This window comes from Sphaeramia orbicularis, chromosome 12 (genome assembly GCF_902148855.1).
Source record: "Sphaeramia orbicularis chromosome 12, fSphaOr1.1, whole genome shotgun sequence".
Classification (NCBI taxonomy): Eukaryota; Metazoa; Chordata; class Actinopteri; order Kurtiformes; family Apogonidae; genus Sphaeramia; species Sphaeramia orbicularis.
In genome coordinates, this window is record NC_043968.1 from 37,582,922 (window position 1) to 37,606,233 (window position 23,312).

General features: G+C 37.4%; 2 protein-coding genes across 4 annotated transcripts in view; both read right to left on the reverse strand.

Moving 5' to 3' along the window:
• Positions 1-16,524, reverse strand: part of LOC115429644 (transmembrane and coiled-coil domain protein 3) — a 44,523-nt gene extending 27,999 nt beyond the window's left edge. The window contains exons 1-3 of one of the 3 annotated variants that reach the window (XM_030149271.1): positions 4,891-4,940; positions 4,081-4,092; positions 1,225-1,231 (exon numbers count right to left, since the gene is read on the reverse strand). In XM_030149271.1, coding sequence (XP_030005131.1) covers positions 1,225-1,231; positions 4,081-4,092; positions 4,891-4,925 — 54 coding nt within the window. In that variant the 5' untranslated portion in view covers positions 4,926-4,940. Of the gene's footprint in view, positions 1-1,224; positions 1,232-4,080; positions 4,093-4,890; positions 4,941-12,471; positions 12,654-15,377; positions 15,482-16,342 lie in introns of those variants that run through there. The other 2 variants (XM_030149270.1, XM_030149272.1) reach the window with 2 other exon arrangements.
• Positions 16,525-20,049: 3,525 nt separating this feature from the next.
• Positions 20,050-22,950, reverse strand: ndufa12 (NADH:ubiquinone oxidoreductase subunit A12). Its single transcript, XM_030150751.1, has 4 exons — positions 22,826-22,950; positions 21,954-22,039; positions 21,614-21,701; positions 20,050-20,324 (listed from the first exon to the last, which is right to left on the reverse strand). The coding sequence occupies exons 1-4, from the start codon at positions 22,912-22,914 to the stop codon at positions 20,144-20,146; spliced, it is 444 nt and encodes a 147-aa protein (XP_030006611.1). The 5' UTR covers positions 22,915-22,950; the 3' UTR covers positions 20,050-20,143.
• Between the last annotated feature and the right edge of the window lie 362 nt (positions 22,951-23,312).

Genomic DNA, 23,312 nt, shown 5'->3' on the forward strand with positions numbered 1-23,312 from the left:
CAATCATCAACAAATGAAAGTGATACTAATGCAGAATGACAGATTCATCATATTGCTGCATGCAGCTTTTTCACATGTTCAGTCAATATTGTCTTGTTTTTCCATGTAATTTAGTATCTTCTTGTTGTTACTGTTTGTGTTAATTCTGTAGAAAATTCAAGAGAGTGAACCAAACAAGAAGGTCAAGAAGGAGCTTATGCAAGCTGTTTTATAGTCACTCTAGCCAACAAAAAATCTAAATTTTGTAAGGCAGTCATTAAAATAGTAATCTGAGGAGAAGAAAAATCACACCTTGAATCAGTTTTATTAATTCATTAATTTGAATTTGATTGTCAATGATCCAGATTTATTTATATATTTATTACTTTGGTTGAGATATTCAGCTCAAAAGACAAGTACTCCCACATAAGGTTGTCTTATATAAACTATTCCAACCACATCAAAAACTGAAATATTCAAAAATAAAGACATCGGAGAATATCACTCACTTTCTATTTACTCGTAAAAGATTATAGAAAGGAGAATTTAGACAGGTATACAAACTGGTTCAACTGGTCCTTACTTTACATTTAGCTCTCTACTGTAATTACAATTTTCTTCCTTTATTTCTCTATCTGTCTTTCATTTGTATGTTTTAATCTGTACTACTGATGCCTCTGTACTCATTACTATCTCTTTTTTTTCCTTGCAGAGAAAATCCTTGTACTGTAAAGCGCATTCATAAGACAGTCTGACTGTAAATAGTGTTCAAGATGTTCTGATTAAAAGTTAGACAATAATTCAGGGTTTTCAGGTAATTGACCTGCTTTTCCAGTTATTATATCAGTCTTTACCTGTAATGTACATTTGTATTCATATATATCTTAATAGTGTCTTGAACCATTACTGCAGTAGAAGTCAACCTATGGCTCATATGAAAAACATATGAAAACATATAGAAATTAATACCACTTATCTTTTAATGTTTTGCTATGATGTTTTTTTAGGCCAAAGTAATTACTAAATTATCCACTTGTAAAAATGTGTTGACAATCATGTGTCTCATATGCCAAGTGATACTTGGGCTCAAATATTTATAGAGGCTTGAGACAAAAAACTGTCTTTAGAAAGTAAAGGTAAGGTTGTTGCTCCTGCATTACTTGATCAGCCCCAGAAATCATCCTAAACCCCCATTTTACATGTCAAGTATATCTAACTTCAGAGGCCTTCCTTTTAGAAACTCACATTAAGGCTGGATAAAACACACAGACACCTGAATAATTACATAGACAGATAGTCATTACATTACACAGCCCATATCTGAAGTGAAAGGATAGATGAATTACCCCACAAAGGTCTGCAGAATGTGTTATGAATGATTTAAAAGCACAGCAGGTCTACTGTGGCCCTAGTGATAAAGAAACTAATTAGCATGGTTAGAGGCCCTGTCACATGATCTAGGACCTCTACTGATAGTTTACTGTCCAAACGTGCATTAAATATTCATCCTCACAATTCTGTCCACCAGTCTGCCCCCTGACTTCACAGATAACAGCCTAGTTACCTGTTTTCTACCTCTTCTCTTATTCTTTCTGTCACTTTATCCCCCTTGTGTTCCCATCGACCTGTTGTCTGCCTTATGAGGATGGTGCCTGAGTCAGCTGACTGTTTATCATTGTGACAAGTGTGTGTGCTGACAGGTTGGACACTCTAAGGCTTGGTGATTCAGCCTACGAAGCAAAGAAAGCACCTGGCACTGAGGCAGTGTGTAGGACAAGACCTCAGTTATTAAAGTCTGAATCTCATCCAGGCTGATTAAATCATTTTTCCATGAGTGTGCGTGCACATGTAGGAGGATATAGCTTCATGACAGAGCCACAACAAACCTCTCAGCTTTGAATGATCCCAATGCCCTCACACACTTCCAGTCCATTTGCCCTGGCTATTGATTTATAAAAGTCATGCTGATGAGTGTGTGTAAGAGCGATAGCAGACACAGAGTAAATTGTGACATTTAATTAGGCCTGGATTAGTGGTCTCTCTGTACTTTTGCATTGATCTGGGTGAGAGATTGGCAATGACATCAACTTTAGGCTAGGTCAATACTGGTAGTGTAGAACACTTAAGAGGCTTTACAAGTGGGAAAGAGCAAGAAGAGGTTTGCTTGTATTTTGTCCGTGTAAATTCGCTGGAAGCCATTCAGCACATTTGATCTGAGGTGACTGCACACCCAGACTCACACTCTCTGACGTGCAAGCAACTGTGATTTTTCATCTAAATGTCACAACATTTGACTTTTAATAAATGCATTAGAGTTCATGATCCAATTATCCAACAATCCAATGACAAGACAGATACTGCACCTCATTTTCTCAAAGTAAATGTAAGAATGTACAATTATATGATGATATGAAATTCAGATATTTGTCAAGGAATCTGTGTGTATACATAAAATCCATGTTGCTAATCACACTATGCCATTGTTCTCTTTCCTCACTGCTGATGTTTGTGTTCTTTATGGACTTCCTGTGGCACTTCCTGCCTCTGTCTCAGCAGTGACACCAGTCTGAACTCCAAAGATATCCAGAACACTGATACCATTCCCAAGCGTCACAGCAGTAGGCGTGGCTCTGGATCAGGACGTTTTAGTTATGTTGGAATATCTAGGAAACATCTGGGCTGGTTCATTTAGGATAGGCATCACAATGATCTAGTTGGATTTCAAAATGTGTATAAATAGATTCACAATTCTGTATTCTGTTTACACAGTTATCATTCTGTAGAACAAGAGGTCAAAATTTTTTTAGCTGGAGACACAAAAGATACATTTTTTTGTCTCTTCCACTTTCAAAACAGGGTTGACTAAAATGTACTTTGCTTTGAGGACAAGACAGGACAGAATGTGGGAATGTTAATTGCAGCTACAAGATAAATTCAGTAATTGTCATGTCAGGAAAATGTCTCTTGAAAATCTTTTCTTGTCACAGGTTCCTTTGCCCAGGATTTTTTTGACTTGTGTTGCTGAGAATTATTTTATTCTTGGAGATAAACATACATATAAAGAAAATTAATTCACACGTCATACCATTGTCTTATAATTCAATATGGCAATTGGCAAGCCAATACATACATGTCTGTGACAGATTTTTGGTCCTGATCATAAGTTTTGGATCTTGTAGGATATTTTAGGGCCGTCAGAATGTTGCTTGAGGATTCCTGAACATTTTTAAAGGCTACAATATTTCTTGAATTTTTTTTCTGTAAATGACATAATTACTGATTATTACAGCTTTTACACGCAGGGCCCATTTTTTTTTTGCTGTTTGTTGCTTCAGTTTATTTTAGATTATTTTCAATGTGTTTCTGAGGTATGTTGAAGACAATTACTAGTTTCAAATGCATCACATCACATTTCTTCAAAAAGTCAGTTTGTGTTACTGCCACAACTGAATTCACTTTGATAATATTCTTATGTATGTATGTTTGTTTGTATAGTGATAAATGAATGTTATCTTGCCAAAATACCTCAGTAGCGTCTAAAGATCTATTATAAGGATTGACCCAAAAAGGATCCATATCTGGCAGTTAGTGAAAAATTGTCACATTTTGACACTTAAAGTGAACTTATAAGAAGCACAACTGCACAAAAAATTAACACTGTAGAAATCTCAGTCTGGTGACATGTGATTGGACCAATTAGAGCTAAACTTATGACCTTAATGGAGGGTAAGGGAGTGCATGTCCCAAAGCCTGTTTTCTCTTAATGTCTTTTTTTTTTTTTTTTAATAAAGAGTTAAAAGGAAAAATTAAATATTATCATGGCCATAAAAGTAGAAGAAAACAGAATTATGCAATAGTGCTAAATCTGCAGTTTGCAGATGTTTATCTTTGTTTGCGACTCCTCAATGACAGTGTGTAAGTGCTAATATCGGCACTAACACAACATGTCCCTTCTGGCTTATCTTTATATGTGTGAGAAAATCAGCAACAAACAGAAAGTGCAACTGAGACGTAATTGACCCACAGATGTCCTAATGCGGCTGAGCCAGACAGGAAGGGAAAGTCTGCAGAGGAGACTCATTCAGTATCTGTGGGAAGAACTGTCTCTCCTCTCTCTGCCTTTTCATTTCCTTTGTTCCTCAGAAGATAGAACAGAAACAGAACTGGACGAACTGACAGTGACACACAGCCCTACACAAATTTTATGGGTATAATACAGGCCACTTAAATCATCTGATAGAAATGAGATTAAGACTGAAAGAGGTCATGTTTAATAAATCTTGCACTCTTTTTTTCTCCATGGCAGCTAATGTCTTTCTGTGATCAGTATCATGAAAAGCAGAAGATTACATTCACCTTTGCACTCTTCACATGGACATTAGGTGAAGTTAAATGAAAGCTTTGTATTGTAGTACAATTATTCACTCGTATTACTGTCACAAAGATGTTCTAATGTGTTCATAATATTACATGTCATATTTTGGGGAAACAGTACATCAGCATCCAGATGAGCACAGAGGCAAAACGCCAGTGCGTCTGCTGATATAACTCCAGGCAGAGCCCCAGTGCAAGGCAAAGACAGAATCACCATCAACTCAGTCTGAATCAATTGAACAGGGAGACACTTGCGCATTAACATACGCATCCTCTGGCCTCTGCAAGCAGAGCATTGAGGCTATGGTCTATTTTGGGATTATATAACCCCACCACAAACCAATCCAAAAAAAAACATCCCTTATCTCATCAAAACCCCCTATGTGTAACCATCGCATCATCCTCTCTTCTTATTAAAGCTGTCATCCTCCTGCTCTTTTTTTTATTACATTGATGCTTTAGAGCCAGCAATTACATTTTCTAATATCATGAGTCTCTGACAGACAATTTCGCTGCCTGTCTTTTTTACGTCATGACTTTTTTTCTTCCTTCTTTTCTTTTACACTCCTCATGACATTATCTTTACAAACCACATACTCAGTCAGATCTGCACATCCATGTGAATACTGCAGCCTTACTTTGTTTGGAAAGGAAAGCTGTCTGAGTTTTCCCTTCAGCTGCAATTATTAATTGATTAATTGCTGACTCTTAAATCCACTTTTCCAAACTTCCTCATCGAGACACAGAGAGGAGCAGTAATATTGTTTCCAGGTTAGAATCTGGGCAGTGATTGGAAATGACCACTGTCAGTCATGTATTTATCTCTATTGCCTGTCTGAAACCACCTGTGGTTAGCTAAAAACTTACTGCCTGAAAACACAGGGAAGAGCTGCATGCAGAAATCTCATGTTCTCTCAGAGCACTTGAATTACAATAAAATGAAAAGTAATAACTGATTTTTTTTCTGCCTAGTGATGCTAAAAAACTATCAAGAAATGTAAGTTTAATAGACTGTGAATATAATTATAAGTTGGAGCCCCAGTTTTATCCCAAGACAGTTGAATTTATATAATGTCCTTGGATCTCACTGCCAAAAAATGATGGATTTGCTAGCATGATGGATTTCAATTGCAAAAACATTGTGTAGATACAGAAATGTGGATACGTAATGATCTTCTCTTGCACACAAACATGTTGCAACAAAGAGGAGAAAGAGCATGAGGAAGTCTGCGGGGGACAGTGACTAATGAGTCTCACAGGCAAAAGTAATCAGCAGAGAGGCAGTCAAACATGACACTGGGTCAGTCAGGACACAAATGAGCACATGTGGTGGGAGACCAAACCGCTGAATTCACTCTCTGCCTCTTTCCTCTTTGCTGTCTCCGACTCAAAAGCTCCTCTCTCTTTCATATAAATGAACAGAAGCCTCTCCTTCCCCCTCCGCCCCATCCTCACGCTCATCAAGGTCTTTTCATACACTATAATAGCATTTCTTCAGGGACAGCTAAGGTTCCCTGCTCTCCAGCCGTGTCTTTTGTCCCAGCCTAGCAGGGGGACTAAACCAAGGGGCATTTGAATGAGGAGGCTTGGACTGAAAAGGGGGCAGGCTGTTTTAGAGGGGAATCTGGCGGTAAATTTAAGCTGAGTGGAAGTGAAGCGTTGCACAAGATATACAAGTTGCTGTCAACATTAATCACACAGCCATGGTTTCACAAACCGCAGTACAACAGGTCAATGTATCAACCACGCTAAGAAAGACAGATGGTCACCTGAACAGACAAAATGAGAAATTTACAAAATCTCAAAATGTATAAAAACAAAGAGCATCCATGCAAAGATCTCACACATTAGCCATGTGTTGTGTCTTAGGGTTATGTGAACCCAGGCTAACATCACATTCATCACTTCACTGTTTGCACCTCCCACTACTTTCACGCTTTACTTCATTAACTTCATATTTCTTTCCTCCTAGCACCAGAAGCTGAAAATGATGTTTGTCTCTATGTGTTCCACAAGACCGATCTGTTTTAATCTTCCCTTAGACACTTACATTTACATTTATACACATTATGCACATACTGTACATAGTCCTGGGAAGATTACTCATGCCATCCAACAGGTTGCCTTATTAAAAAATTTCATTAATAATCAATGTACTTACTTCATCAAACTAATATATTGCATTTGATTACTTTCCTACTGAAACATCACAGCTGTGTTTGAGTTGGTTATCACTATGTTTCAGTAGAATATTGAAACCCTTCAGATTTGGACTTTTCCTAACACTGTGTTTTGTTACAATCCCTATTGTTAAATACACTGAAGATGGATCCAATGAAAATATGAGCATCTACATCAATCATCAACCAGACAAAATGTAACTCTATATAAATCCTTTAGATACTTTAATTACAGTATACAAATCTGACAATGAAAACACAGCTAATGATAGAAAAAAATCAGTAAGAAACTGAAAGGGAACTTACAGTAATAAAAACTTACAGTTTTGAAGCCTAGAAATGGTGCACGTTTGAATTTTACTAGTTCGTGGTTTTAGGTTTATAGCAACACCCAGCTACTCCAGTGTTAAACTGTGAACTAAGGCAGCAGAGTCCTAAAAACACACATTTAAAGCAGGTAGAGTTAACCTCATAGCAGTAACACCGAACCTTTAGTAAAGGTAACTTCAAAACAAATCACACATGCATATTTGGATGCAATCACCATCACTTTAACTAGTACCCAACTAAAGAGCATATATTTTCTCAGTGACTGCATTACATTTACAATTATTTCGTAATGTAATACATGCAAGTAATGACCCACTATCATTTTACATGCGTCACACTATACAATACAAATGGAGATGATAGTAATGTAAAAACATGAACATTAAAGACTAGGTCTATAGCTATATCAGAATGTATAAATGCTTTCAAAGAGGACAGTGAGCTTGAGTCGGAGCCACGGCGGGCACCAGAGACTGTTTGAAATAAATATCTAAGGGGTCACACTTTCAAAGCGTGTGTGGGGGGAAGGGTGGGAGACAAGCTACACTTTCATGTGTCATCTCGCTATACACCCACGTCACTGCCCACCCACCACAACCAGCTTGTGACATTTCAGCCCTTTGTCTCCATCCAAGTGGATTAAAGATTTTTATTTATTTATTTTTTTAGAATAAATGACAGCTGCTGCGATACTGTATGTAGGTGCATGGAGAGAGTTAAAAGCACTGAAAGACACAAAGGTGTGACATTACAGCAAGAGGTCAGAGACACATTAAAAAATACAGTTTAACACACTGATATATGATGGCTGGTAAGCCAAATCTCAACTAGTGCTAACATTATTTGCAAAAAAGGTGTGATGATTAGGCAATTAATCAGTTAATCAATAATTAATCAGCATTTATGGTGATCAGTTACTCACAATGAAGAAGAATTCTGGGCATGAATGAACAGCTCAAATGTGAGGAGTCGATGTTTTAATAATAATAATAATAATAATAATAATGATGATGAAAAAGTCTCTTTACATAGGCTACATGACCTTAGACTGTGGGATGCTAAAATCTTTTTTCCTGTTATGCACAGAGGGTAAAACAGTGGTACAGTGGTTAGCACTGTCACCTCACAGTAAGGAGGTCCTGGGTTCAGTTTTAACACCATGCTCCACATGGGTCTGTATTCAGTGTTAACAACCTGAATATAAAATACCTCCTTGCCTCTGCAGCTCTCTCTTGTCTATTCAAATTAAGGGACTAAATATAAATATGTCCCCACTGAGTGTTAAACAGTGTGTTTGGCAAACACTAATAATTTCACCTTTAAGAAAAGTAATATACATATGGGAAGGAAAACAAGATATGTTTAGATGAAGAAGTCTCAAAACCATTTACTGCCTTTATGAAATGTATTAACTTAATTAATAATGAAGAAAAGTGAGCACATCCTGCATCCTGATTCACACATAAAAATTTAACTTGCTTGAACTGAATATTATGAATATAATCCAATATTATTTCTTAGTATAACACTAATTTGTACTTTTTTTTAGAATTTTCCCTCTTTTTCCCTCATCTGTACCTTCCAAACAACTCAGTACAGCAGTAAAGTTACATCTGACTGAAACTTATCAACAACTGTTGTTTGACAACACCCAGGAGTAGCCAACATCTGCATCAAGGAATAGAATTTTATTTTACAATCGACAAAAATAGGTAGAATTATTGTTTCCTCTCACAACACTTAAATTACAACATGCTGGAAGATACTTATGGATTTTTTGCTCGGTAACACCAAAAAGTTACCAAAAAGTCAAGTACTGCAGCTTTATGTTATGGTCAATGATGCATTTGTTATTTATTAACAACTCTTATGAATTTAGTGATTGTGATGTAATTGTGTAATCATTCAAGTAAAATTTTGACAAAAACATGATTAACCACCTGTCAGTAGAAATGTGTTGAAGAGCGTAACAAAAAGCCTCTATAACTTTGAGACGTACTCACAAAGATACTGAACTAGCCAACATTAACTTTTTTTTTTTTACATTTTTAATAAACTGGCAATGAAGCCAAGATGGCATGAAATTAAACAAACACAGATAGAATCTGTTTTTATTCCTGACTCCGCAGAGAAAACAGATGGTGACAGAGAAAAGACTAAATGTGTGTTTAAAGCATTGAGCCTGGTTTCCTCTTCAGAGCAGATACTGAAGCTAAAGGCTACAGACACAGACAAGGTTATATGTTAATGAAGATGAAATCATGCACACAGTTCACACACATGCACATAACGTGTTTCAGAGTGATTACACTGACTTACATTCATTCATAGCATGCCTAAATTTAACCATAAACAACTCTTAACCCTTAAATTAAATGATACATGTTATGAGAAGCTGAGGTTTGTTCCCATGAAGTGTGCAATACCTGGCACTGCAGATACAGCTCTGTTTAACCTTGATTTAATGAGGCAGTTCAATCATGAATAATCCCATGATACCTGTCACATTGTCCACAGACATGGAGATGAGACACCCCCCCCCCCCCCAATTCACATTCATAAGTGGCTGTCATAAACACCACTAACAAAAACTTACCATGTTTTGACAACAGTTGTCTGACTTGTCTCTCTTTCTTTATGACAAGAAAATGCAGTCCTTCAGTTTTTCCCCCTATACTATGCTGCATTTTAGCAGGTTTGTAAAATGAAGTTTAAACCATATTTAGTGTGTTAGATATTTTATGCTCACTTTGAGTCATAAAGATGAGAGATTAAGAAAATATAAACAAAGTATTACATGATTAAAAACAGCCCAATTATATCATTGCATCATGAGATTCAGTATATTGATGGGAAGACAGGAAGTAGAACTTAAGTATGTAATGGATAAAGATCTTTTACCTTCTAAGATTTTTAATAAAATTAGAAAACAAAAGCCCTTAAGGATTGGGGAAATACCATGTAAGAACAGCAGGGAATGTCACCTCTGAATTTTCAGATTATCTATGTAAGCATTTTATATTATCTGATACAGATGATAAATAAAGTTATGATACACAGACTACTGTCACTGATCAAAATGGACATGTTATACACACAAATCACTAGACATCGAGGACACCTCAGATTTTGATACTGAAAAATTTCCAATGAATTACGGCTCAGAACTGCTTAGGTGTTTTGATAATACAAGAGATTCACAGACATTTTTGTCTTTAATACAAATAATGCCAGTGATGATCTTCAAAAGAGTAAAACTACAAATACATGAATATATTGGTGTCTGGTTGTCGTACAGCTGAAGCCAGATGGTTACCAGTATGGACGAAGACAGAGTGACTTAGCACTGGCGTCATCTCCTGTTGTCATGGCGACAAATTGAGCAGTTCATCTGCACCACACATGATGAGAAATGGATGATGTCTGTAAGGCAACAGTTTACAGTTGTGTGTGTGAGCAGAATTAAAGGCTGAGGACTGTTGATGTTAAGGTCATCATCATCAAGGAAAATTACTCACACACACGTAGCTCAGGTCTAATCAGTGTGACACAACGTACAGTGGAGGATAAGATCAAGTTCAGGATGTGTTTGTCTCCAGGGAATGTTGGTGAAGGAGCAGAAGGAGATGGATTTGAGATTTGTTTTACAGTGTTATGAGTTAAATGCCTTTGAGTGGACTGTGTGTAAGACAAGAAACTTGAAAATCTGCATTTTTCAATAGTTTCACAAATCACAGACTTTACTATAAACATGTTGAAGAAAACAAGGATATTTTAGGAAGGTGAAGGAGTGCTCTTTAAACCGACCCACAATGACATGTGACATGTGGAGTAGCACTTCACTTTGAGGCAACAAGAAAGTATTTTGTCATTATGAGACTTCCTTTACTATTAAAATCAATAAATACTTTTTCTTTAATTGTGTACCTGCAAAGTACTCTGCTGCTCCGCTAAAGCAAGAAACACAGACGGCTAATTTAACATTCTCAGGTAAAAATAAGGCACGCAGCTGCTTATACAGAAAAAAATAACTAAATAAAATGAAAGGTGAACATAAATATATATCTAGCACACTGTAAATGTGAATAGTGTTCTTTATGTTGATGTTAAAAGTGTTTGCAAACTCTTGCTTAAGCAAGAGATGAAGTTAGTGTGTTGCTACATCTCCAGTGTTTCTAGGTAAGAAAAGCTGCGATAGGAAAGATGCATCGAAGGTGCTCTTTCATAATGCATTTGTGTTGATTAAAGATGATATAGATGGAAGACAGTTCATAGGAAATGCAGTCCTATGTGGGATGTGATTTACAGTAGGTCCTGCTAATATCCCCGTGTAACATAAACTAACCTTTATTTAGAACTGTCTTGTCCTTAACAAACCCCTTGCAACCTGTAAAATGTGTGTGAAAGACATTGCACCAGTTACCATGGTACATGGATAACAGTGACGACAGTAAACCGTCGGAGGGCATCTACATTTCAAAGGATATGTAGCCAGGTAATCTGCACTCACAAATAAAAACCACACACACTGAGACTTGTTGCAAGACTTTCTTGTGAGGCTCAGACCTTGTGATGAATGACAACACACTGGGGAGCCATAATAAACCAATGTCCTGCTGCTTCTTCCTTGTACTCTTTTCTTGTGTGTGGACTGATGAAGGCAGTTGGCTTGACAGGAAGAGAGCCATTATGTGGAAGGGTTACATAACGTTATTTTTTACGGCATTTTGTTGTGTATATACTGGCAGGCAGGCACAAAATTCATGCAGCCACATAAACACACACTGTCAGCACAATGTAGGGAACTTAAAGTACAGACTGTCTAGGCATTGGCTCAGGGACACTTTTTCTTTTGGGCTTTTAAATTCTTTGATGGAACAGCTGAGACAGTGATGGACAGATAAACACAGGACACATGCACGCACGTACACACACACACACACACGCACGCACACGCGCGCACACACACACACACACACACACACACACATACACAACACACACACACACACACACAACCTCCTGTCTGAGAAAATGAAAACTGGCTCTCACAGATTCAATAGGTTTTGCAGGATCTATGGTGTATGATAGACATTCCTTACATATTACAAGTCCCAAAGGCCAATCCCATGATTCATACTCAGTAAAAAGACAAAGGAGACATGATGAAACTTGTTTGACTCCTTGTACTGTTGAAAATAGGATGAAACCTCCATGACCGTATAGCTTAGCAAAACACAATCATGGTTAACATGGTTATTAGGAAGTACATTTTTATGCTTCCCCAAAATTATCAAATAAACAACTTGTAAAGGTGCAAAGAAAGTCTGATGAAAGCTATCAAATGTATGATGCATGTTTGCAACAAACGATAGGTTTAAACCATAACTGAATTTATCTTACTGACACAAACACCTCCTCGTGTGATTCCAGCTCATAGGGCAGTAATGCACAGCTGATTGCATGTGACTCTGAAAATGACTTCATTTTGCCCTCCCTTCAAACTGCTGTGTTGTACAGTGGTGCATTCATGCAGAGAGCTGACTGGTTGATTAGCAAAAGAAGTGATTGCCTGATATCAAACAGCAAAGATTAAAAACGACTCTACCTCTGTCACATAGATGAGCGGAATAGTGCTGTAGTTCTTCCTCATGCCTCCTCGTCCTCAGAGCTTGAGGTCAAAGTGCATGCCACACCAGCTCCAGAGGACCCCTGCACATCAAAGCGCTCTGTCTGTCTCTTTTAAGCTTTAGGACTACCCTCTGAGGGAGGCGTGTGCACCTAGTTGTGTGTGTGCAATGCCCTTACTGCGTTGAGAAATATTTTGCTTCCTGTGTTGCCAGCTATTAGGCTCAAACCCACAGCTCCCTGAGCACCTTACACCACATCCTCTTGTCCTGAGGTGCATTCCTCTCCTGTCCTGCTGTGTACTGTACTCTGTTGTGGCCGGCGGGGAAAATACCACCTTAAAAGGCATGAGACAGCCTGAGCTGGAATTTTCAGATCCCTATCAGCAATTCACTGGCCCAGCCACATTTCCCCACAGTAACAACAACCTCCACTGCCAATCAGGAGGGAGCAGACGGAGGATGGAGAGCTGGGGACGGACAGGGAGTGAGGGGGGGGGGGGATATTTAAAGGAATGAATGAGAATGATGTTGAGTTAGTGCAGGGAACTCCTGCCAGATTCCCTCCCTGAGGGTGAATGCACTCTGAAGGACAAGGACTTTGACAGCACTTCTAATCTGCAGAGCCAAATAGCAGCATGTGTGTTACTGTTTATGCGAGCTGGACTCTCCCACAAATAAAAATACATTCTTTATGAGTGGGAGTGAGAGCAGGGTGAATGTTTTACTCATGATTTTAACTATTTAGCTTAAAGTTTAAGGCCAAAGCTTTTTATGTAACAGTCTACACCATGAAAAACACTGAAACAAACAAATGCAAACAAACAATGCATTTTCTTTGTATGTAGCCATAACATTATACAGACATTAGAATTCATTGAAAGACAATCAATTACATCTGTGTAACTGAACAGAATAGTACTCCTAAAAAGGCAAAAAGGCAGGAACTGTGGTGTCGGTTTACAGTTTAATCACTGAGACGACACAATGCAAAATACCAATTCACTGCATTTTCTGACTGTTGCATCCATGTCCACATTCAGTAAAGGTGTATCAAAGTTCACAATTTCTTTATGTTTATTGTTTTAAAATGCATAAGAGTATCATCTGTAAAGGCGTTGGATTGTAATCTACACTGAGTAATAGTTGATCATTTGATTAAAAAAAACCAAACAAACATATGATACAGAAAATGTAACTCGATGTGATACATATTACAATAATGTTAAATATTTATTTTAAATTAGCAGAGTGGATGCAAATAAAATTGGTTTATTTTAATTTAAGTGTAACAGGAGCCTCTGGTCACAAAGCATGCAGAAATCCATTACAGGGAAATATCATGCTTTTTATTTTGCTCCACTGATTTGATGTTTTTAATTGTCACTAAAAATGATGATACATTTATATGATATGATGCAGCACGATACTGTTAATGTCTACAGCACTATACCTGATCCTATACACTATACCTGTACCTAAAATTGTTTCACAATGACAAACTGCTGCATTAAAATTGTCTTACACATAACAGTATGTTGTTTGACTTTAAAAGAACCATTCTGCATAATGACTATTATTAGTTTGGACACTTTTTGGTGAAAATGCTTCAGCACTTTTACTCAAATAACATGTACATAGGCTAACTGATTATTACCCTGTGATGTTTCTGCTTTTACTGAAGTGAAGAATCTGAGCACTTCTTCAGCCGCTGTTGTCTGCTGTTGTCTGTGAGAAGTAAATCAAATGTGATTCAAGTTGATTTCAAGTAGACCAATGTGTGTGTTGTGGGAATTGCAGTGCACAATCAATACAAGACAAACAGAAAATCTAGAGGATCTCGAGACTTTCAGTCCTTTTTTGTTCTGTTCATTTCTCCCTCTTCTCCAGACACACACGTTGTGAATTGGACAAAACTGGGACATTGGTGTTTTTACAGCAAAAATCCTCAGGGGAGAGACCTTAAAAATGAAAGACCCAAGGCTGACTCTGACCCATTAAGGATGGGTAACATTCAGCTAATTAGAGACACAATGGGAGTCTGGAAATACCCATCAAGGATCTTTCACACTCCTCCAGGAGTCTGATCCATCCACGGGGCAAAGTCATGCATGAATGATGCAAGGGGAGAGGGAGAAGGGAGGCGCAGAGAACCAAAAGACAGTGATGTTAAAGCAATGAGATGGAGAATTGAGGAAGAAGATGAGGAGGAGAAGGTGATGGACTACAAAAGGAGCATGAATGAGTTATGAGAGCTGCCAGGAGTGATGAAGAAGAGGAACACTAGGGCTCTAAGCTAGACACAGAGAGTCTCAACATTAGAATGACCCTCTTTAGCCTCCACCCAATGCCCAGCTGGCATCTTCACCCAGCCAGCTGCCACTTCAGTATAATGCTGCATCAGCAATTCAAAAGCAACAGAGAGATTATGTGCTCCATTTGCAGAGGATGAACCAGACAATAGCTAACAGCTAATGTAGTTACTGTCAGACACAACTAAAGTGCAACAAAAGAGCCATTAACAGAGAACAAATGTAAAATTAAAAACTGACATGGTATTATTTTCCTCCCATACTTTGTTATTGTTAATCCCTCAATAAGTACAAGCAATTTGTAGTTAATTAGTCTCAAGGGTTCTGCTGAAAGTACCACATCCTTTCTCTAAACAAAGCCCTGTCTAGTTTCTAAATAAAGCTGAGAGAGCATTGTTGCTCTCTAAAATGCTGACTCAATAGATGCCAAAAGCCTTTTCATCTTCTCTCACTGATCTTATACCGATACAGTCAGGATGACAGGGCTGACTGACACACTTGAAGCAAAAGGAACAACGCTCCCTTTTGGCCATTATGGTGAATAGCATTAACAAGATACATATGCTGAGACTTACATTAAGGTGACTATTTCCTTTTTCTTCTTCCTCTTCCTCTAAACTGTCCCAATGAGGAAGAAGAGATGATATAGTGAGCCTCCTCATTTAACAGCTACAATTACCTGAAAAAAGACAGGGTCTTATATATCAAAACACTCAATCATCCTGACATCCTGTAAGATCCATATTAGGGTTGTGTAATCACAAGAATCTGGAAATACATTATGTCAATAAATGATACATAGCTTAGTGTATTTTGATATATTGTGACAAAGTGAGCTGATGATGATGATAATGATATATTGCATTTTTTTTTATCTACCAGTTATTTCCAAAAGTTTTGGCAGTGACACACATTTTTATTCTTGCACCTTTCTACTTTAGTGTTTTGGGTTTTTTTTTCGATTCCCCCATAAACATTTCTGAGGCACATTGAAGAACATGTTTAAGCAATTTAAGCTTCAAGACTATGACTGGAATTTAATGAAAACTTATGCTATTTAAAAAATGTACTAATGTAATGCATTCTGTATAAATTTTATTCATGGTGCAGAATTTTTAAGAATCGTATTAGTATCATAAAACAGATTTCAACATGTACTTTTAAATAAATATTTTGTACACTAATGTAAGTGATGGAAATTCCCCTTTTAGGCCAAAAAATACATTCAAGTTTCTGACTTCCAAAATAAGATTTGAGTTATTCGAACACATAAACAAAATTAATATAATCCAAAGTTATAGCATTTTTAGTACAAACATCCTCAGGGAAACAAGACAATTTTACACTGAAAGACTGTAACTTTAGATGATGCAACATGATTTTGCTGCTAAAGCTAAATAATAAATGCAGTTTTGAGTGTATAATTATGCCAAACAACAAAATGAGGTGTTGTCTCCTCAGGCACAAACTACTTAAAAATGCATCACCAAATTCATTGTGATTCTCAAAGAAGGGGAAAAAAGAAAGCAAGTACACAAACCTCTAGTTCGCAGTAGTCCTACATGAGAGTTGTAGCTGGTGTTACAGATGGACTGAGGCTCTGAGTCATCCAGGCATTTATACACACCTCATGTCCAGTTAGCTCTGGAGAGGCTCTACATACCTCAGCGTGAAATGCAATGTGGTGCAGCTTTCCTTCCACTCAACCTAATCCTGGGTGATTAACATGCAGACACTTCAGACACACTGTGGTGTGAGATTACTGTAACACACACCGCCTGCCTCGGAGGAGGATGTTTAAACTGATAAGCCTAGCCATCCTCAAAATGTGATCATTTTGTAACTTTAAAGTATGACCCACAAAACTTTAAGAACATCTTAAAATAGAGAACGACTAACATAAACCTTTACTTTTTTTGGTTTAGTTTTCTCTCTCAACCTGCTGCACTAAAATGGATCCAGTATAGTAACTTTAAACATTAAAAAGGTGCAATTTTTAGGAAGCCCTCAGAAATGGATTGAGCAAAACAGTCACTGAAAGTTTAGGGTTAGGGATATTACTCAATCTATTTAAGTTTTATGATGTTGAAAAGATATCAGCTCAGTGAGGAGGTCATTGTGGAGCTGAACAGAAAAAGATGACCAACTGTCACATATGGCATCTGAGAAAAAAAAAAAAAAAAAAAGATCTAATGCTCCAACTCCTAATAGCCCTTAGATTTTCCGACACCAGATGTTTTGAGAAGATGGATGGAAACTTGTTCAGCCTACACAACTGTCCTCTCATTGTTATTACACTGGACATCAGCAACAAAAAAGAAAATTGAGAGCAAGAAGAAAGTGAGTTAACGTTTGAAAATTCATAGTTTTGCATGAATTGGTCATAAAATGTGATCTGATCTGCACCTATGTCACAACTACAGAATTAGTACAGATTCAGTGGAGCTTGAAAAAGTCAGTGATCCCATAAGCTTAAGAGTCCAAAAGAGCTCATTTGAATCAAAAGACAGCAAACCTTAAGTCTAATCATCATTTGAAATTTGAGCCATGTGTGGACTTTGACTCATAAACAAGTTAAAAAAAAAACAAAAACCCAAAAACAAACCACTCTAATGTCAAGGGCTATAAAATTCACTTCAGGGTCCAAACAATCAGATCCTGTATGTTCCTTTACTGTGTCCTCTTTTTTAAATGAGGCACCAATCAGGGTTCAGAAGGGGCTAAATTTATTTATTTTATTCAAATACAGTAATTAGTACCATTTTCCTTTGTCAGTGGTTTACCTCCAGTAGATAGCGATTTTAAGTATCTTAAATCTTGTGTAAGCCAAAGGTCCATTTTATTTAATACTCAGCTGTGTGTTGGCAAAAACATTTATTTACTTTCCCCTGAAGTAGACAGCACAGATAAAGGACTGACAAACCAAACACCATACAAACCTGATTCAATTTGACAGATGCAGTGGGAGGTGATGCTAACTAGCACCAAATTTCATTTCTTTTTTGATTAAGACTTGAAACTTCAATTTCATCCACTTACTCTGTTTTTTATCATCACATGTACAGTGTTAGAATGACAACTGGACGTGTTTCGTTGACTCAGATACAGTTTGCAGCATATTGAAAATAAAGGAACCGGAAGCACGTGACACGGAAGTAGAAAGTGACGTCTCTACGTTAAACCCGGAATCACAACAACACAACAAACATCTGTTGACGTGAATCATGCCTCCCAAACAAGAGATTTCCGAATACCTACGATTAAGAATTGTTGAATTGCATAAAGGTGGAATGGGTTACAAAATAATCTCAAAAACCTTTGGGATTCATCGGTCGACTGTTAGACAAATTATCCACAAATGGAGACGTTTTAACACTGTGGCTACTCTCCCTAGAAGTGGCAGACCATCCAAACTGACTCCAAGGGCACAACGCAAAATGCTCTGTGAGGTGAGGAAGAACCCCAGAGTAACAGCTAAAGGGTTGAAGGAGTCACTGGAACGAGTTAACATCTCTGTCCATGAATCTACAATACGTAAAAGACTGAACAATATTGGCCTCTGTGGCAGGACTTCACGGAGAAAGTTGCAGCTTTCCCAAAAAATCATTACTGCACGCCTCGAATTTCCCAAAGAGCACAGTGACACCCCACGGGATAATTTGGAAGAAGCTGTTTGGACTGATGAAACTAAAGATGAGTAGTTTGTGACAAGCACGTATGCAAACATAATCTCGTGGTGTATGAAGGAGGGAGCATCATGATGTGGGCCTGGACCACTCGGCATCATCGAGGACAAAATGAATTTCCAAGTTTATTAACGTGTCCTATAAGACACTAACAGGGTGGCTGAAGCTCAGTAGAAGTTTGGCACTGCTGCAGGAAAACAGAATTGAACATCAAAGTAAATGTACTACAGAATGGCTTCAGAAAAAGAAAATCCACCTTTTAGAGTGTCCCAGTCAGATCCCAGACCTGAATCCAGTAGAGATGCTGTGGCGTGACCTCAAGAAAGCTGTGCACACTGACATTCACTCACTGATGAAGCCTGCAGAGTGGAACTGAATGCATTGGTTCTTTGTCATGTTAATTACTATGTGAGACAACGCTGAAACCAATCAGATCACTTTATAATCCGGCCCTAAAGTAATGGAGAACCCCCCACACACAATTGTTTCATCATGGTTACATACTTGGTAAATACAAATACTACATTTTAAGACTTTAATTTTATACTCTGATATCTTGTGTTTAGGTCACAATACTCCACCTCCACTGTTGAATAGATTTATGCACTTTATTCAGAATTTATGACCAGAGTATCAACAACTCGTTGGGGCTGTAGTGTCCCTAAAAGAAGTTCTGTCTTTGGATGATCTGCCATTTCTATCAATGCCATTAAGGAAAGGAATAAACAAGATTTTCTGTGTGTGTGTGGGGTCATACTTTGGAGGACTGAACCTGCCATATGCATGCACATATGACCCCTCTGAAAATGTAGCTACTACTTTTGACATGTGTTCTGTTGATGGAAATTAACTTGTACCTAAATATGGTGCAAGAAATGTTTTCTCGCTGAAAGTAGTGTTTTTACCCCTCAGCCAACTGGCCAAAGGAGTATTGTGATTGTTTTGTTGTCTGGCCATCCGTCTGTCCATTTAGGCAGAGGGGTAGTTGTGCACAGCCCGTTATGTTTTGTACATGGTGCCTTGTCAAATAAACTAAAGAATTTGGCTGAGCTAAAGCAGATCTGTTAAGAATGGTACAGCAGCTACAAGAAGGGCTTAACTGAGATAACTGCTGCCAAAAGAGATTCTGCCAATTATTAGTCCAAGGTTTCACCTACTCTTGCCCGATGCACTGAGTCTTTAATAGGTGCCTTCAATAAAGATATTAATATTATTGTTTGTGTGGTACTAAGTTAAGATCACTGTGTTTGTCTATATTTGTCACTCAGATGCAGATCAGAACACATTTCATGACCAATTAATGTAAAAAACTAGGAAATTTCAAAGTGTTCTCATGCTTTTTCTTGCCACTGTAGGTAAAATCAAGTATTTTTCTCCTGGTACAGTATAATTGCATATGGTGATGCTGCAATTTGATAAACTGCCCAAGTCTAATTGGAAGTAATGTTACATTTTACTGCAACACAGTCCGTATGTTATGAATTTAAAGACTGAAATACAAATATACTTTACAGAAGTTTAAAAAATGTGTATGTATAAACCATTAACAATCCCATCTTATACTTCCATATACAGGTTTTATTCAGCACATGGTGGGGACAGTGGCAGGATAGATTATAATTTACACTTTGGAAAATGAAATGTGCAGTCAGGGGTCACTGAGCTCCGGCTTTTGGAGGAACCCACTCGTGGATCTTCTTGCGGGTGGTCGGGTAGGGCACATACTGCTGTGGGGAGCCACTCACATTGAACTGGTGGACCTCAGCCAGAAACTTCTTGGGCTCTGGTGGGTGTGTGGTGGGTGGGTCCTCTGTCATACAGTGCAGCCAGCGATGCCTGAAGAAGACGTATCAAAAGAAAAAGACGAATCATTTCAATACGTGTGATAAGCATGATAATCTTAATATCATATATTGTAATATCAGTTTACATAATTGTGACTTGTTTAGAGCTTTATAAAACTTACAGTAGTGGCTGAAATTATTAGGCAAAATTATTATGCAAATGGTTGCTCTGAGCACAACAAATATCAAGGTCAAGATTATTTATATAGCACATTTAAAACAACATGAAGTTGTAGATACAAAATACAAGACATGCTAAAAGTAGTCAAATAAGAATAATTACAAGAGATACTAAAATTGATAAAAACGGATACACAATAATAGGATAAACAGCATCTAAAACACAACCAGAAGATAAAACAAATAAAAGTCACACACTTGTATTAAAAGCCTTAGCAAACAGGTGCGTCACTAAAAGAGATTTAAGTGCTCGATGGACTGTGCACATATGTTATGTTGGGCCAGAGTGTTCTAGAGCCAGAGTGGGTCCTACTATTTTTTAGCCACTTTCAATATTAATATTTACCTCCGCCAAGGAGGTTATGTTTTTGCCAGGGTTGGTTGGTTTGTTTGTTTGTCTGTTTGTTTGTTTGTCTGTCCGTTAGTGTGCAACATAACTCAAAAAGTTATGGACAGATTTGGATGAAATGTTCAGGGTTTGTTGGAAATGGGATAAGGAAGAAATGATTAAATTTTGGTGGTGATCGGGGGTGGGGGGGCCCACAGGGGGGGGCCACTGATCAGCCTTGGCGGAGGTCTGCGCTCTCCGAGTGCTTCTAGTTACTTAATGTGCAGGATAGACCTTGTACATTCTAAATAATCACACAGTTGTATCCCAAGAGTCTTGCATCAAAGCAATTTAACCACAATCCCATCTCACAAGGATTACAGTAATTTGGCTTCTTCTGTGAAGGAACATAATTGTGTGATACTGACAGTAAAATAATGTAAGCACAGCTTGATTTTGTACAGAAAATTAACTACATCTCCTTATGATTATTCTATTATTTATAGAGTATAACGATGATTTTATAGATATTTCATCAGTTTTCTGGGTATTTCAATGGAAATTAAAAAAAAAAAAAAAAGATGAAACCTCTTGAATATGCAAAGTGTTCTAATAATTTTGGTCACCATTGTGTTTAAAGAAACTTTCCCGAGTGTGAAGATTCAACAAGACCTTGTTTTTCATTTGGACTGCACTCTGGAGTTCATTATTCAATAGGATTTTGTTTAAACATGCATGCTTGTGGTAATTCTGCATTCAGTTTCTTATCATACCATTCAGCTGGCACCATGCTGCCATCCACTTCCCAAAGGGTGTTTTTCCCATTCATCTCTGTGGTGTAGATCACCCAGCGATGCCGTCCTGGATAAACGGAGATAAACATTTCAACACATAACAAAGAACACCTCAACACACTTTAAAAGCTTAAAAATTAAGTAAATTACAAGCTGAAAAATGAATCTCTTAACTTTTAATAGAGAAAGAGCTCATAAAGTAACTATTTAAGGTTGATTACAAAATATCTCCAGCTTCTATGATGTTTGTTATCTTGGTGTTGAAAGACAAATCTAAACAGATGGCCATTTAGAGTTTTATCTGGCAGTCTCTACTCACCAAAGAAGTAGTGCTTCTTATCCTCATAGTATTTGTTTCCATATTTATCCACACCAATCAGGGATCCTACTTTTACATCATTCACTCTGCCAACAAAATGAAGACACATCAGCAATAATGGAGTCTACAACTCAAAAAAGAAGACCCATTGAGACAAAGTAACAATGTGGTCAAAACTGCACAATATTTTAACACTTTCTCTACACAACCTCTTAGCCAGTTTCAAGACATTTAAAATTATGGGACATGGAGAGAAAAAAATACAGGTAATTTCAGAAATAATTAATGGACCACTGTGACAAAGTAGACAAATTTAACATTCATGATAAAAATGACTTATCGATGACTGATAAGATATTTACAAACATTCCAGAAATAATTATCTCAAAAGCACAACATCAAACAGATATGTTGAAGGTATGTTATCCTGAATTAATGAACTAAATTGAAACCCAAAAGGTGCTCAAATAAACATTACCAACGCTGTGTATTGACGCCACAGAGGATTGATTCGTAGACATAGCTTCAGTTTTCCTTCAATTCGTTTCTGTGTTTTGATCACCTCGTAGCTAATTGTTGCACATTAAAATATGATAGTCGAAAGGCTCAGATAATTCTATTAGTGGCCAGATGAATAATTTAGTTATTACAAGCCCTGTAGTATGTTTTATTCGATCGGACTTAACTCTAAACGTACATCCAGAGATGTATTGCTGCAGTTTGTCGGATCGTGCCAGTTTTCTGAATTAGCTGTTAAGCTAACTTTGGTCTAAAGACAAACACGGGTCACATATCTATATCTTGTCTGTGTAAAGCTTATTCATATTACACAGTCATATTAATTGGTTTAGCACAGACCCCAAAATATTCACCTGAATAGCTGAAGAAGGAAACCTTTTACACCTGCATGACCTCTTAGTTGCCCCAAAGCCCTTCGGACAAGGTTTGCATACTCCGCCATCTTTAGACGGACTTATTAAGAAGACGTACCGTACTGTATTTACGTCAGTCCGTATGAAACAAGCGCATACGCTTATGGTTCCACGCATACAAACGCTGACACATACATCAGTCAGCTCTAATATTTAACTACAACGGCACGAAGACGGATAGTTGTGTTACTATGATATAATATCAGATAAAAAAGATCAGTATCAACATTTATGAGGAGGTTTATTATGGTTACATTTTTGGCCATATCACAGTGCCCTATCTGCACAAAGCTTTTATACTTATAAACGGCAAAAACATAATAATTCTTCTTCTTTTTCTTTTGTAAAGATATTAGAGATTCTATTAGAGAGATGTTTTATCATAGTTTTCACCCAGATCTCATTATTTCTGGTGCATTTACTAGAT

Excerpts from the sequence above, each read along its gene's own strand:
- ndufa12 (XM_030150751.1), bottom strand. The coding sequence starts at position 22,914 with ATGGCGGAGTATGCAAACCTTGTCCGAAGGGCTTTGGGGCAACTAAGA. Across the intron at positions 22,040-22,825 it reads TTCCTTCTTCAGCTATTCAG|AGTGAATGATGTAAAAGTAG; the intron begins GTGAATATTTTG and ends TTTTGTTGGCAG. Across the intron at positions 20,325-21,613 it reads AGCATGGTGCCAGCTGAATG|GCATCGCTGGCTGCACTGTA; the intron begins GTATGATAAGAA and ends CGTCTTCTTCAG.